The sequence below is a fragment of the Motacilla alba genome, chromosome 7 (assembly GCF_015832195.1).
Source record: "Motacilla alba alba isolate MOTALB_02 chromosome 7, Motacilla_alba_V1.0_pri, whole genome shotgun sequence".
Lineage (NCBI taxonomy): Eukaryota > Metazoa > Chordata > Aves > Passeriformes > Motacillidae > Motacilla > Motacilla alba.
Window position 1 is genome coordinate 11,828,400 of NC_052022.1, and position 14,122 is coordinate 11,842,521.

Sequence of the window (14,122 nt, forward strand, 5' to 3'; positions counted from 1 at the left end):
GCAAAGTCATGATTTGACTCGCACGTGCCCCAGCAAAGTTGTGAATCGTTTTGACCCAAGCATTAGACTGATCATGATTTCTTTGCTTCCTTTGTCAAAAAAAAACCAAACAAACAACAAAAGCCCTCGGGAGTTCGTAAGAGGACGGGACTTGGTTAAATCTGGCTTTGCAGTTCCTAAGGCTCCTGGGTTCTCCCAGGCAGACCTCTTTTGCGAACTTGCAGCTTTGGGGTTGTGCTAACCTGGATATGAAAAACAAGCATCACCTGGCTCACCTGGCACAGATTACAGCAGGGATGAATAAGTATCCACTTAACATAGTCCAAAACCATGCAATTTACTCTGCATTCAGGTGAGGGGAGTGCTGGCTCAGGGGACTGCTGAAGCATGTCACCATTCCTATGTAGGTCACCGGTTCATCTTCTATCTAGGTCAGCAGTGACCAGGACACCACTCGCCCCTGGCTGCTCGGGCAATAACTGGGGCTACAGGTCCGAGACAGGATGCATCAGTGGGGAGCAGTAAAAGCAGAGCTCTGCTTTTGGAAAAAAAGGGGTTCACTCCCAGGGGAGAGAGGGAGAAGCACGGGAGATGCTCTGTGGTAACTCTAGATGTGTGATGAACAAACCATAGACAGCCCAAAAATTGATTATTTGCCACCTTCAAGAAGTGGCTGCCCTGAACCTTTACCCTCATGGTATTTTCACCACTAAAACTGCCCAAGGTGTGAGTGTTCAGACAATAGGGCCATAATTAGAAACACGCTTAATAACCAATTTTGCTTTTGGAGAGAGTATTTCATTCCTGCCTCTAAGATGCTGTTAAAATAATAACAAAAAAGTCTTTTCATACCAAATTTCTGGCAGTTACGCTGCTATATATGTTACCCATTTTACAAATCCTGACATTCAGGATATATTTTTAGAACACCGAGAAGGGGTTCAAATTCTATATTATTAGTTGATTGTTCCCTCGGAGGCTGAAAGTTGACCATTAGGTCAGTCCCTGGACTCTACTGATTTGATAAAAATACCAGATATTACTCTTAATAAAATAAGCTGAGATGCTACAGGTATGTGAGCTAATGACAACAGGTAAAAAGACTAGAAAAAATATGATTGCCAGATAAGAAGTCACAATTTGTTTATGTCAACCTTATGTTTGATTTTACAGTCAATTTCTAAATTATGATGCTGGATAAAGTAACTTACATAATTACTGCTACACTTATTAATAAAAACATCTCTGTTTTCCCCCACAAGTTTTAAGCATGCATAATCTTTGTAACCCTTTGCTTTGCAACATCAGTGTTAATTAGATATAACATTTTTAACAGTTAAGTAACAAAACGAATAATAACATTGTGAAACTTGGGTGAAGCAATCACAGTAGGGACTGACAACAGTCAGCTGCCTAATGTAAGTGCTTTTTAATTAAGATTTGAACAAAACTTTACTCAAGGGTTTAGATTTGGTTTAAATATGCTTTTAGAATTAGGCTGTTCTATCCACCCAGGCAACATTTTTTCTAAGAATGTGGGCCAGTAATTTGGAGAGTACTTTGGGGCAATCTCTTAAATCAGAGTGTTTCTTAACCAGTCAAACTGCTCACAATGAGCATTTTTAAAGACAAATTTATTATCTGTTTCTGCTTGCAGGGACGCATGATCATACTGTAATTACTGGAAACGTGGTAGCCAATAACCCCAATCCAGCCAAAGAAACCCCACCCCAAATGCCACAAAATACCCTTCCACATGCAATACCAGACGGGGGCTTTGATTTACTATGTGACACAGCCCTGATGCACAAAAGCAGAGGCTGCAAGGAAGAGAAGCTCTCCCTTGCTGGAGGATCATCCCTCCTTTCGTGCGGATGGCTCCTCAGCTGAATGGAGCTGATCCCAGAGCTTTACCTGATTGTCCCGGCAGATAAATGGCCGTAGGAGCCACTCGCTGCTGAACTGCTTCTGGAGTTGTTGATATATGCCACAAGAGAGTTTGGGGAGGTCCTGATCATTGTCTGGAGATCAATGCTGGCATCAGAGAGCGGGGAGATAGACAGGGCTCGTTTCCGGCTTAATCTTGGAGTCACCCGTGGGCTCGAAAACCGGGACACTGCAGGAAAGAGAGGCTTTGTCAGACAAGACCAGTGGGCTGCTCCCCTCCTGCAGGCGGGCTGGAAGTGCTGAGAGCTGCTGCACTCATGACTGCTGAGGGATGTTCAGGACCCAGGAGCAGCGCAGGGACCAAATGCCCTTTGATGGGAGGTTTCCTCTCTTCTGGGCGCTGAATCACAGGGGTCAGGCAGCGCCATGAACGCCTGCTTGCTTTGCTGTCCTCAGGGGATACAGAATCCTGTCCATCACCCCCTTTCATGGGCACTAAATTAACTTAAAAGGGAGAAGGCCTGCAAGGTTTCCATAAGCGCAGCCATGCCCGTTGACTCGGTGTCAGGAGCAGCAGGCCAGGGGAGCTGCACATCCGAGCTGGGTGACCACTGCAAATGGTGAGTGTGTGCCTGTGCGGGGGGAGAACGGAAACCAAACGAGCATGAGCACAATGCTGACCATCCAATTAATGAAGGAGGCGAGGCTCCAGAAACCCAGAAAGTAAATTAAGAGTTTTAAGAAAACCAATTTGGCAGCTCAGGCACAAAGTTCAAGTTCTCCCCTTCTGAGGGGACCTGCCAGTGCCTGGACCCTATTAGCAACTGTCAATCATTCAGGCATGAAGTAATTTCCAACCCTGCCAGGCCCATTTATGGATCTGCAATACATGATGGGTTACTACTGTAAAAGTTTGGCATCTCTTGGTGTTTCAGCACTGTTAACTGGAACGACTGACTTCACCCGAAGGAAACTCTGCCCAGGCCTGACCCACCTGCAGATCTCTCGGGGGGCGTGGATGGGAGTTGCAGATGGGCCAAATCACAACTTTCTTCAGTACCAGGGTACCAGATCCAAACCCTGCCTGGAATGACTCATCCCTCCAAAGCAAGCAGTGTTTGGATTGTGTATTTAAAAAAAATAAATAAATCTAAGCGTGAAATATAGCACTTGGCAATGGGTCCTGGCTGGTAATCCCTGCCATCCACTCAGGGGTACAGGAGGGCTCAGCTGCTCCAGCTCCTTCCCTTGACAAGCAACAGCAAAGTATCAGCACCTGACTTTTCCAGTGGTGGTCTCCCCAGAAAGCATCCTACAGGTTTATCCTACTAAACACTGTGAATAAAACACTGAACTGCCCAGACAGGCAGTATGAGCCATTTTCCTCTAGCTGGTTGAAGGCACTGATTCTGGCTGCATATCACCAAATACAGGCCGGGCACTTTGTAAGAGCATGAACTTTCCAATCTGATGACAGTGCTGGTATGTGAGAGGCTGACTGGCATGAAGAAGGAGGTAAGATGTGTCCTGCTGATGTGATCAAGCAATTCCTCGTGCAAATGAACTCGCCTCAGCAAAGGCTGGCCCGAAAGGCTGAAATGGAGACTTCCCAAATTTCACATCTGGTTCCTGAAATCTGAGCCCTGTCAGAGCCCTGGACCAAACAACATGAAGGTTGCTTGGGCCTAGATCATAATGGTCCTCTGGCCATAAGAAATCTCAATTCAATACCTGCACCACAACCTGGAAAGATCTGGGCGCTCTTCCCAGTCCTCTTCAGCCACACCTTCTTGAGCAAGTTGCTGCTTCTTTCTGTGTCCCTATTTCCCAGTGTCATCTATTTAGATGAGCTCCTTTAGACAGGGCTTGTATTTTATTCTGTACATACTACACCAAGTGCGATGGGGCCTCATCTCAGATGAGTTGTCAGGATTTCTGTCCTACAAATAATATGCGTATTTCCAGATATAGATATTGTTTCCTGCATTTGCATTCCCACAGTCTCCTCCTTCTCTAACAGAAGGAAGCAGGCCAGATTTGACAGTCATATTTATCTCTGTTACTCCCACATCTCAAGGGAGATCTGTTTATTAATGTGCCACTTCCCTTGATAAATTACTAAATAGAAAGAAAAGCCTTGTACTCATTTCTCGCTCTCCCTTCACATGATTTATGCTCACAGTGCTGGATCAGCCATTGGTCCCCATTAATTTGCAGAGGGAAGAAGACCTGATGTCCAACAGAAACCTGAGTTTTAGCAGTGCTGACGACGTGGGCACTCCTCCCTGCTGCTCACAGGTATGTCGTTTTTTCCCCATGTAAAACTCTGTGGAAAGCTGTCAGATTATCAAGCTCTCCTGGGAATTCTCCAGCCCAAAACCAGTAGTATGCATTGTGTTAGTGTCCACTCTAATTTAGATCCTTCAAGTACTGTGGGCTATCTGAAATGTTTGATAGCAGATCCAATAGGTTGGGCTCATGGTTTACATGAAATCCTCTTAGGTCTTGCAGCCTTCCACAGAAAGCTGTGACCTAAAATCGTGCTATGGATGAGCAGTTCCTCTCTTCTTGATGACAGCCTGCCCAAGGTGCCTGGGAAGAGAATTGTCCATGAAACAGAAGGAGTGAAAAGGAGTTTAGGCACATGAAAAAATGCTCACTAGTGCATTTAGGAAGAGTGAATATGTTCAAAATTATTATTCAAAAGCAGATTAACAACACTGGGGTTGTTCTAAATAATAAAGTTTGCCTGACCTGAATCTCCTGATCTGAGGACACGGGGCATGAATGTTAAATGGTACCAGGCAGCAGCAGTGGCCAGCATTTGTGTGGCTGTACATAGCAAGGTGTTCAACACAGGCTGACAGCCACTGGGGCACATAAGCGAAATCCTCTGCTGCCTTAGGTCCAGAAAAACCACACACAACTGTTCAGCAGGGACTGTGCCCAGAGAAGTAACTAAAGGAGGGTTCCATTTTTCAAACACACAGATGGAAAACTTTGGGAACATTTATCACTAACACTCCTCTCTCCTCTCCCCTTTCAAACATGACTTCTCAAAATGAACAGGATTAGTTTAAAGAATTTTTTGATGTTTGGAAAATTTGTCGGGGGAAGTTCCCCAGACAGCTTAGAGCTGGGAGGAAAGTCCAGATTTCTTTGCTAGAAGGAAAGAATATCCTTGGCACTTTCCTGTGGTGCCTATGAATTATCACATCCACAAGTTGCTCAGAAACTGGGACACTCCTCCCAAACTTAGATTAATCCACAACAGGCCAGTGATGACCAAATGGTCAGCTCTTACATGTGGCAGCTTGTGGACCAACTCTGGTGCCTGATCCCAGTGCCCAAGGGCAGGATCAGACCCAACTCGTCTGGGAGGTGGGAGCAGAGGTTCCTGCTCTGACCACTTCTGTGGCTGTGGGATATCAGAAGGATTCTACAAGAGATGTTTTCTTCTGGAGGGAGAATTCAGACCTTATGTCACACTGGGAATAGTGGCAGCAAAGCCCTCCTGGAAGGAAACACCAGGCACTCAGTGGGAGCTCCTTCGAGGCTCCTCCAGGGTAAGGAAATTTCAGGCAACCCTTTACAGACAAACATGTTGCTGTGATCACGACAGCACAGGATCATCAGGGGTATCTGCTCCCTAGCAGACGAGCCTGTAAGGCACATGGGCTGCAGACGGCTCACACCCTGCCTGCCCCACTCCCGCCTCACTGAAACCTGGCCAGAGCCACTGCTTCTCCTCCATCCCCTGGCCAAGCCCCAGGATAAATACTGTGTTATCAAAAAGGTCCCCCCTTCCTCACTGTTCACCAAGAAAACTCCATCCAAAGTGTACAGAAATATACCCCCCATTCCCATCATCAAATTAAAACCAAGGACCCCATAAAAACACAGGATGGTCCCATAATTGATAAACAGCAATAAACTACAAACACTCTTTGTGTAACCAGTTCCTTATTCCCCTCTCTCCTTCTGCAGAGGCAACACACCTCTTTTTTAAACTGCAGCAGATGCTGGACATTTGTTCTGGCACCAGACACTGCCCTGGGAGCCTTCTTTCTTCTCTCCATAGGCCGATCAACTTTGCAGTTCAAGGAATACTAATGCTTCCCTCAAATCCTAGCTGAAAGACAAGGCTGCATTCTTCTACTCCCAATCCACAAGGTAACTGTTTAGTCGACCCAACTTGCATATGCAAATTGAATTCTTTAGAAACCAGAGTGCAGCAGGATTCCAGACACAGCACTTATGGGGTGCTCTGGGACTTTTTCTCTCTTCTGCACATATTTTTCTGGGGAGGAAAACAGCACTGCTGGCTAGAAATGGGTGGGAAATTGTTTCCCATTCTCTGAACCCTTTCTGAGATTTCAGCAAGTTTCCATTCTATGCTGGGACAAAGAAAACAAGAAAAAAAAAAAAAAAGGTCTTTGAGAGTTTTTAAGGAAGCGACTACAGGGCGTGCCGTCTGCCCAGAGTAGCCAACAGCTGGCTTGGTTGGGAAGTCATCTGTGATCCAGCACATCCAGCCTGCACACCTAGGGCTGCTGTCCCTCCAGCCCCAGGGGAAGCACTTCCTTCCTAGGTCCCCATGAGGCTTGGCTCTCTGCTTTTGTCCTGATGGAGCAGTTGCTCCATATGAACGTGCCAGAGAGAGTCCTGAGCTTACCTCTCCCGGCCACGTGCCTGCAGACTGCAGTCACCACCCAGCTGCACTGCCAGATGCTCCTTACCCTGCTGGCTATTTAATAAATTCCTTCAAGGAGAAAGGCTCCAACAACACTGACTGAAAGAGGCTGGTGAAGCTGAATCACTGTTTGATTTGGGGAAATAAAGTCCTGCTTTGTGATTTGCCCACATCCCAGGCAACTGTGCCAGCTGCTGGCCTGCTGGCTATGTTGCACTGAACAAAGCCTTTTACCACTTAAACTGCTGATTGTGAATCAAAACATTTGTGACACCATTTGTGGCACCAGGCAGCAAAACACAGGGTAGGGATCCCCCCTCTAGCTCTAGAACTGGGCAAAATGCAATGACAGCACTGCAGGGTCACCCCTGCTATTGGTAACTGTTGCACAAACACATCTATAAGCCTTCCTGACATGAGGGACTACCTTGGACCTAACCTGCGCTCAAGATGTCTTTTTCCCATTCCCTTATTCGGCATGCACAACCCAATCACACTCTCAAAGCTGTGCAAAGTGAGGGACTTAAAGATGATCTCTAATTTCCACCCTGGCTTTATTCCAAAGATCTGGATCTTGTTCCTAAAGCTGCCACTACTCCACTCACTGGTCTCCCTTTTTTTTTTTTTTTTTGTGGTCTCCAGTGATGAAATGGCTTTGCTTTGTACAGCACTTTGAGATCTGCTGGTGTACAGGGCTAGAACAGCAGCAGCATCCAGTCAGTGTGGATGGAATCCTCTGGAGAGAAAATGGCTCCTCCTGAAGGGCTGAGGGTAATCACAAGAAGCCCTGTGCCGAGGGGAAAAAGCAGATGGAAGTACTAAACATGAAAGTGGTAGTCATCTCCAGGGTCACTGTTGTTTCCCACCAGTCTTTCCTGCCTCAGGGATGCTCTTGCACAACCACTCTGTCACCTGGAATAATCCACCATGTAGCACTACTTCTAAAAAAGAAATGCAGAAGATTGTTTTGGTCTGGTGAATAGAACCTGTAGATAGTCTCAAATATACCCCATCAGCAATGTTGGGACATTGCAAAGTGATTAACTTTTGATTTGAAAGTATAGGCTTTCCAGAAAATGGGATTAAGCCTGGATTCAAACTCCACTCTTGGATTTTGAGTCCCTTTTTGGATGAGGAAATGGAACAGGAGAACCAACTGAATGGTTGCTTAGTCTCCACTGGGACTGGCCTGAACACCACAGCAATTTGGTACGTAAAACTTAAATCTGGTCTTCTTTACTGCTTTAACTTCTTCTAGCTGTACGCTGAAAATCCAGCAGAGATGCAGCTCTGGGCAGCCCAGCTCAGCCACCATGTGAACACTCAGCAGACCTGGCACAGGGGTGGCACCAACAAGCTCCAGCTGACATTCATATCCTATTATTTTCCTGACCTTAGATGTGTGATGGAGGGAAAAACACTGACAAAAAACATGAAGGCACTGAGAAATTCTCCATGAAATGCAATTACAGGAACCAGAAAGGCGCAGGTATGTGCCTGTGGAAGAACCACCACAGCCAGTGTGCACAGCTCCCATGGGCCAACCTGCAGATGTTTGGAAGTGACGTGACACTGAACAGGCCAGACTTAATATATGCTTATCTCCTGCTTTTCCTTTTGCAGGTGCCAGTGCTATCACAGATGAATGATGGTGCTGCATGTGGTTTAACAAGAGCTACCTGCATTTTCAGCAAACTAATTCTTGTAAAGTTTCTATGTTCCCAGGCTGGGAAGAAAAGGGCTCTCTGAACGACAGATGCAGTGAGGTGGTGACTCACTGGGGATTTATGCATGCTACTGATATTCTTGTCTCAGAAAAACACCATAAGAGGATGCTTTATTAAATTATCTGTTCAACTATTTACTTAGGCCCTGCTGATTTAAATTTTTGAAATAACTTTCTAAAAAGAGAAGGAGACACTGTCTCCTCATCGAGTATTTCAGAGCCATCTATTTTACTCTCTGCTTTAATAATGAACAATTCTCTCTTTTCTCTGGGTGATGGATAAACCCAGGCACATGGACTGGTACTGGACTGGTGCTCCTTTACACATTCTTAAAAAGTAGTGTCTCGTGCCACATTCTTGTAATGTCTGAAAGTTTCCATCTCACGCAGAACACGTGAAGGCCCAGAAAAGGCTTTCCAGTTAATCACCAACAAAGCTTTTCCAAAAGATCATAATAAATTCTTGGTGAGCCCTGGCTCTGCAGTGAATCATGGTTATGAGCTTGGCTGCAGGAAACTGAGACCTTTGATACATGATTCATCGTAGAGCTGTTTTCAGGAGAAGGCAAACAATATGAGAGTCTTCTGCCCAGGGGAGTATCTCAGTACCTCAGATAAAGATTGATCTTCAGCAAACCAAAGGATGAGCATCTTGATGTTCTGGGAGCCAGCCTGTACCATCATGAAAACAGTTGTGTTTGCTTCCCTCACTGGTTGTTTATCTGGCACTTCAGTGAGGCACTGCTGGTCAGAGATGGACTAATAAGGAGGCAAGGAGGAAGGAGTCTTGCTCATGAGCCCGAAGAGAACTTGGCAGGGCTCGTTTGCACCCATCTGCTATAACCACAGGCATTAACCCTTGGGAGAGAATACAGAGCAGTCTATGGACCAGCTGCTTTGCAGCAGAGAAGCCTGGGATATATTTTGGGTGTTAGAGGGCAGGATGGTACCAAGGAGCTTGTGGCTCTCTCTGACTGGGATCCAGGTTCCAAAGTAATCTAGGAATTGGCAGCACAAGATGACTGTTCAGGTAAAACTTCCACAGCAGCCACAGATGAGAAACTGTTTTTCCATTAGAAGTATCTGTAAACTCCCATCACTGAACCACCAGAACAGCTTTTATCATCCTAAGCCAGTCACTTTATGAAGCAGCAAGACCACAAAGTCTTTCATCTTAAAAGCTCAACAACAGAAACTTTGAAGCAGTAATGAAATGATGCAGATCTTCACTCCAAAAATTGTAACGGTCCACAGGCAAATCCAAAGACATCCCAGGAAACAGATGCCAAATCTGAAAGTTGAGCTGAGATTTCTCCTCCTTGCAGCAGAAATAATCCCCAAACTGCCCTCTGTAATATCTGTACAACCCTGTTCTTGCAGGATGTAGCATGAAGTGAAAGGAAAGACATTTTTAACAGCTCTAAAAATCATCTGGACCTTATATACGGTTCCAGATAGACTCTTCCCAGGGCAGCAGTCAGGCCACAGGGGTGACTCAGCACTGCAGTGCCTAACATGATTTTATTTCTTCTTCATGTAGCCAGGAGAGAGAATTTTCTGAGATTGTAACACACAATGCTATCACAAATACCACATTCCTGCTTTTTAAAATTTCCTTGCTCAAAGTGCTATTATATTCTTTCCACTGCGTCTCCTCATTCAGATATTTTCTCTTCTTGTGGACCTGAGAGGTCCCAACCAAGATGAGATGTCCATTGTGCCTAGCACAGCTTTGCATGCACATGGCCCAACTTCACCCCAGACACCAAGCAGGCAAAACACAGGGTGGGATGGGGAGCTAGAGATGCAGCTTGTCCCCAGGCACGCTCTGGTCACCCATGGTCAATGCAGCAGGACAGCAGCAATGTCCAGCTTGCTGGACCAGCCCATCTCCTACCCATGCTACAGCCATGTCATCCTCCCTAAGCGAGCAGGATGTACCTATTTTAGGTTATGTATATTTTATATATATCTATGAAAGGAGGTGACCTTTTAAGCCAAAAATTATAGTGCAGCATCCAAAGGTTCCAGCAGGGTAGAGTGACCACATTCAGCAACCTCTACCTGGAGGCAGTCCCATCCATCTACCCCAAAATTTCAGCCATGCCAGGAAGAACCCAAGCTGCTACTCACCATCAACAGGGCTGAGGTAATCGTGGAGGTGGGCTGTGCTGGCTGCTCCCCCGCCCTGCATGAGGAGGTCCCCATAGGGGTTTGGGTGGCCGGCCATCAGCGTCATTTGGTGGTAGTAGTCAGCAGGGTTGGCTCCCGGTGGTGGCGGGGGCAGCCCGAAGAGGCCTCGTTCTTTCAGGTGCTCATGAGCCACTGTTGGAGCCGCAGGCGAGGAGAGAAACATGGGGAGAAGGTTCCCACTGCAGTGTTAGACCTTGGAGCTGACGTTGGCGGCCCCGGCTCCCCCCGCGCCCCCCGCCAGCCCCAGCCGCACGGCTCCGCGTAGGGCGCGCGTGACGTGCGCTTGGGCGTGCTTCTGTGGACAAAGGAGACCAGGCTGGGGCCTCTGCATTCCTCCATTTCCGCAAATTTATAAACAATCTCTCGTTCCCCCTTCTAATAATCCTCCCGTTCGGACGAAGCCAGCACCCCTGGGAGGGGGGGAGACGGCCCAGGCTGCCGACAGCAGTAACTCTGTCAGCATTAACATCCCTGCCTATTAGGAAGGAAAGACAAATGCAGCCCAGTTCCCGATAGCAGCGTGAGGAAATTAAAGCCAAGGTCTAATGCATAGAACTAGGTTTAGTGTCTGGCAGCATAAAACCATTTTGGCTGCCAAAGCCAATTACACTCACTTTCTCCCAGCTGTAATTTTTCAAACCTGCCTCCCCACCCGCTTGCCCCATTAACTTATTTACCACCACCTTAAAGGGGGAAGAAAAAAAAGGAGGAAAAGAAAAGCAACCCAAAACGCAATGTCTTTCTTCCACAGCAAACAATGAAACTGGTTTTGGAAGAAGAGGACAGGGCAGAACACACACACACACACACACACATACAGAAGCCATCAGACTCTCTCTGGCGGGTGCCTGAGAGTTCGAATGACGTTTTAAGGGGAGGGAAGAAGAAGACATATGCATGTCCTCATCACTATAGTGATGTTGTTTTAGCCATACAAGATAGTTTTATGCTGCCAGACACTAATCCAGGGGCCTTTTTGCTCTCTGGTGCACTTTGCTTTGCAGTGTTGAAGGGCTGCTGGCCCCTGCAGCAGCTTGGGAGCTGAGGGATGTTGGGATTTGCTGGGCATGCAGAGACCAGGTCCCCAGCTATTCCCTGGGCACTGAGCCAGCCACCTGCAACTTTGTAATGAAGCTCTTCTGACGAAGTAAGGCATGACTTACACCTTGCCAAGTGAAAGCAGTGTTGAGTATTTTCCCCTTTCCCTGTTGGATGTCTTTGTCCCCAGCTCCCCATCAAGGGGTCTGATTGGGCTCAGAGAGCATGATCGCCTCTGCCTGCACCCACCACCAACTCCCCACACATCTTCATCTTCCTTGAGGGTTGCTGCAGAGCAGCTCAGGAGTAAGGAGGAAGAAAGTATGGCCCCTCGCCTTCACTCAGCAGCCACGCTGACCCCAGACACAAAGCCAACAGGGGATAACCCAGCTGGCGTTGTCTCCCCTGTAACATCAGTCTCAGCCAGGCCAGGCAGCCAGAACAACTGTGACCCTCTCTGGGGAAAGCTGGGTCCCAGTAGAGACATAAGAACAGGGAAGCTCCTAAGAGAGAAAGAGAGCACTGCAGAAAGGAACGTACTTTAAGCAAAATATTTATAATATGATCCAGCAGTAATAGCTATTCTCACGCTCTGCTTTCTCAGAGCGATGATGCAAAACAAATGTGTAGTTAAAGGGGAAAAAAAAAAACCAACAAAAAGAAAAAGAGACAGCTCTCCCACTTCAGAGAGCAGCTGCAGAGTCTTTGCAGCTGTAAATCCCCGGGTTTTAGGGAATTTCAGTCCTGGTGAGCTACAAAATCGCTGCAGTACCAGTAGCACAGCATCTTACCGTCGGCAGGACTGAGGCCCCTGGCAGCAGAGATGACGGAGAGCGTGGGGCTGCTGTGCACAGAGCGGAGGTAGTGCTCCATGTGGGGTGCCACGTAGGGGTGAGGGGGGCTGAAGGGCGACTCGCCAGGCCCGGCAGGGTGCGGAGACAGGCGGATGAGGGAGATGTCGGAGATGACAGGGCTGCCGCTCAGAGGAGGAGGCCTGGGAAGGAAAACAGAGACACGCTGTCACTCACAGCCACCCAGAGCAGGCACAACTGCTTGCCACCCCTCTCTGTCCTGCCCCTCCACCTTTGCCTACAAGAGAGAAGTTCAAGTACACAGCGGGACAATCCTCTCTTCTTGGCATACGCAGAGTCTGAAGTTCCCAAGCTTCCTGTCGACACGCACCAGTATTGCACTAAATATGCATTTGTGCAAGGTGGCTCACCCCAACTGGGCTGCTGTGGAAAGGGGCATGAGCTGCTTTAGGCAGTGCCTGCACATAGAGGAGGCATGGAACACACCCTGTGTTAGAAATCCCACCCTTGCACAGCGAGGCTGGCCACACAACCATATTTGAGGCAAAACCTGTGGCTTGCAAGCTCCTTGCTGCCCCTGGATATCCAGATGTTTAGTGCTGCCATGTGCAGAAAGCCCTAGACAGGGCAGGTTGTGCAAGGATGGAAATGTTGCAAAGAGAACTTATGTGATCTTGAGCTGCACTTTGCTCAGTCCAGCATGCGTGGCTTGGCCCGTGCTGGCACAGCAGCCCCACCTCCTGCGTCCATCATGGCCAGCACAAACCTCCTTGACAGGCTGGTGGTATAGTTCAGAGGGCAAAAGTTCATGAGAGGTTTTACTGCATGCTTTCTAGGGGCCACCTCGCTTAAATCCCTCAGATCTTCCCCAGGCTAAGTGCTACCTGAGAATAAAGTCAGTAAATACTGAGGGATTCAGCAGGTAACAAAAAAAAGGTCACATGCGTGTTTTAGTGCTTAAGCAGTTTTTTGAAGGGTGAACAAGGATGGAAGAGAAAGGCTGCAGACTTCTCCCAGACATGTGCCCTACTGTACCCTCCAGCCTCTTAAGCAAACCACAGAGGGTGCAAAGGAGAAAAAGTTACTCACCCTGACCTGAGAAGCACAAAATCTGAGCTAGACACCAAAGGAGGCAGAGTTGTCATTATGCAAAACAAAAGAGCAGAATCTGCTTTGTATTAGCTCTCTCTGTACTCACAGAGTGCTGGAAGCAGAGCTGGTGTTGACACACAGGTCACAGCAGGGACAGCATTTGTCCCTGACTGGGTGCTCTGGCAAAGCTGAGGATGGATGTGCACCCCATGGGGCTGCACCCTGAGCACAGAAGACAACAGGGATTAGGAGGTCAGGGATCTGGGATGTGGGCTGATCTAAGGGAGGGTATTACAAAGACCCTTCACTAAGACTACCCAAATATGCCATTAGTGAGGGCATGTAAGATCTGTCTCTCCATGCAAAGACAACCACAAACACGATGGTCTGAGCAGTTTCAACATGCCACCAGCACCTCAGGATCTCAGCCCCACCCTGCCTTATCAACAGTTCAGCTGCATTTTAATTTATCTGTAATACTTGCGTATCAACAAAACCACATAGAAATGTAAAATAAGCTTTGCAGACTTATTCAGCAATTTAACAAGCATGTTTGTCTTTGTTTGATCTTCTGTGTGTTTCTCTGTCTTTCTGATAAATTAGTAAACCTTGTGGCTTTTTGAACACTTTCTGCTGATGGGTAGTAAATTAAATGCCTTCTGAAATATTTATAGTTCAAAG

The 14,122-nt window shown here is 47.3% G+C and overlaps 1 protein-coding gene across 4 annotated transcripts in view; it reads right to left on the minus strand.

Annotated features, from left to right (window-relative positions):
• The window catches only part of GLI2 (GLI family zinc finger 2), a 187,750-nt gene that overhangs the window by 26,582 nt on the left and 147,046 nt on the right, over positions 1 to 14,122 (minus strand). For all 4 annotated transcript variants that reach the window (XM_038142266.1, XM_038142265.1, XM_038142267.1 and 1 more), the window contains 3 exons: positions 12,329 to 12,531; positions 10,440 to 10,631; positions 1,915 to 2,116 (listed from right to left, as the gene is read on the minus strand). In XM_038142266.1, the coding sequence (XP_037998194.1) occupies positions 1,915 to 2,116; positions 10,440 to 10,631; positions 12,329 to 12,531 (597 nt within the window). The remainder of the gene's footprint in view (positions 1 to 1,914; positions 2,117 to 10,439; positions 10,632 to 12,328; positions 12,532 to 14,122) is intronic.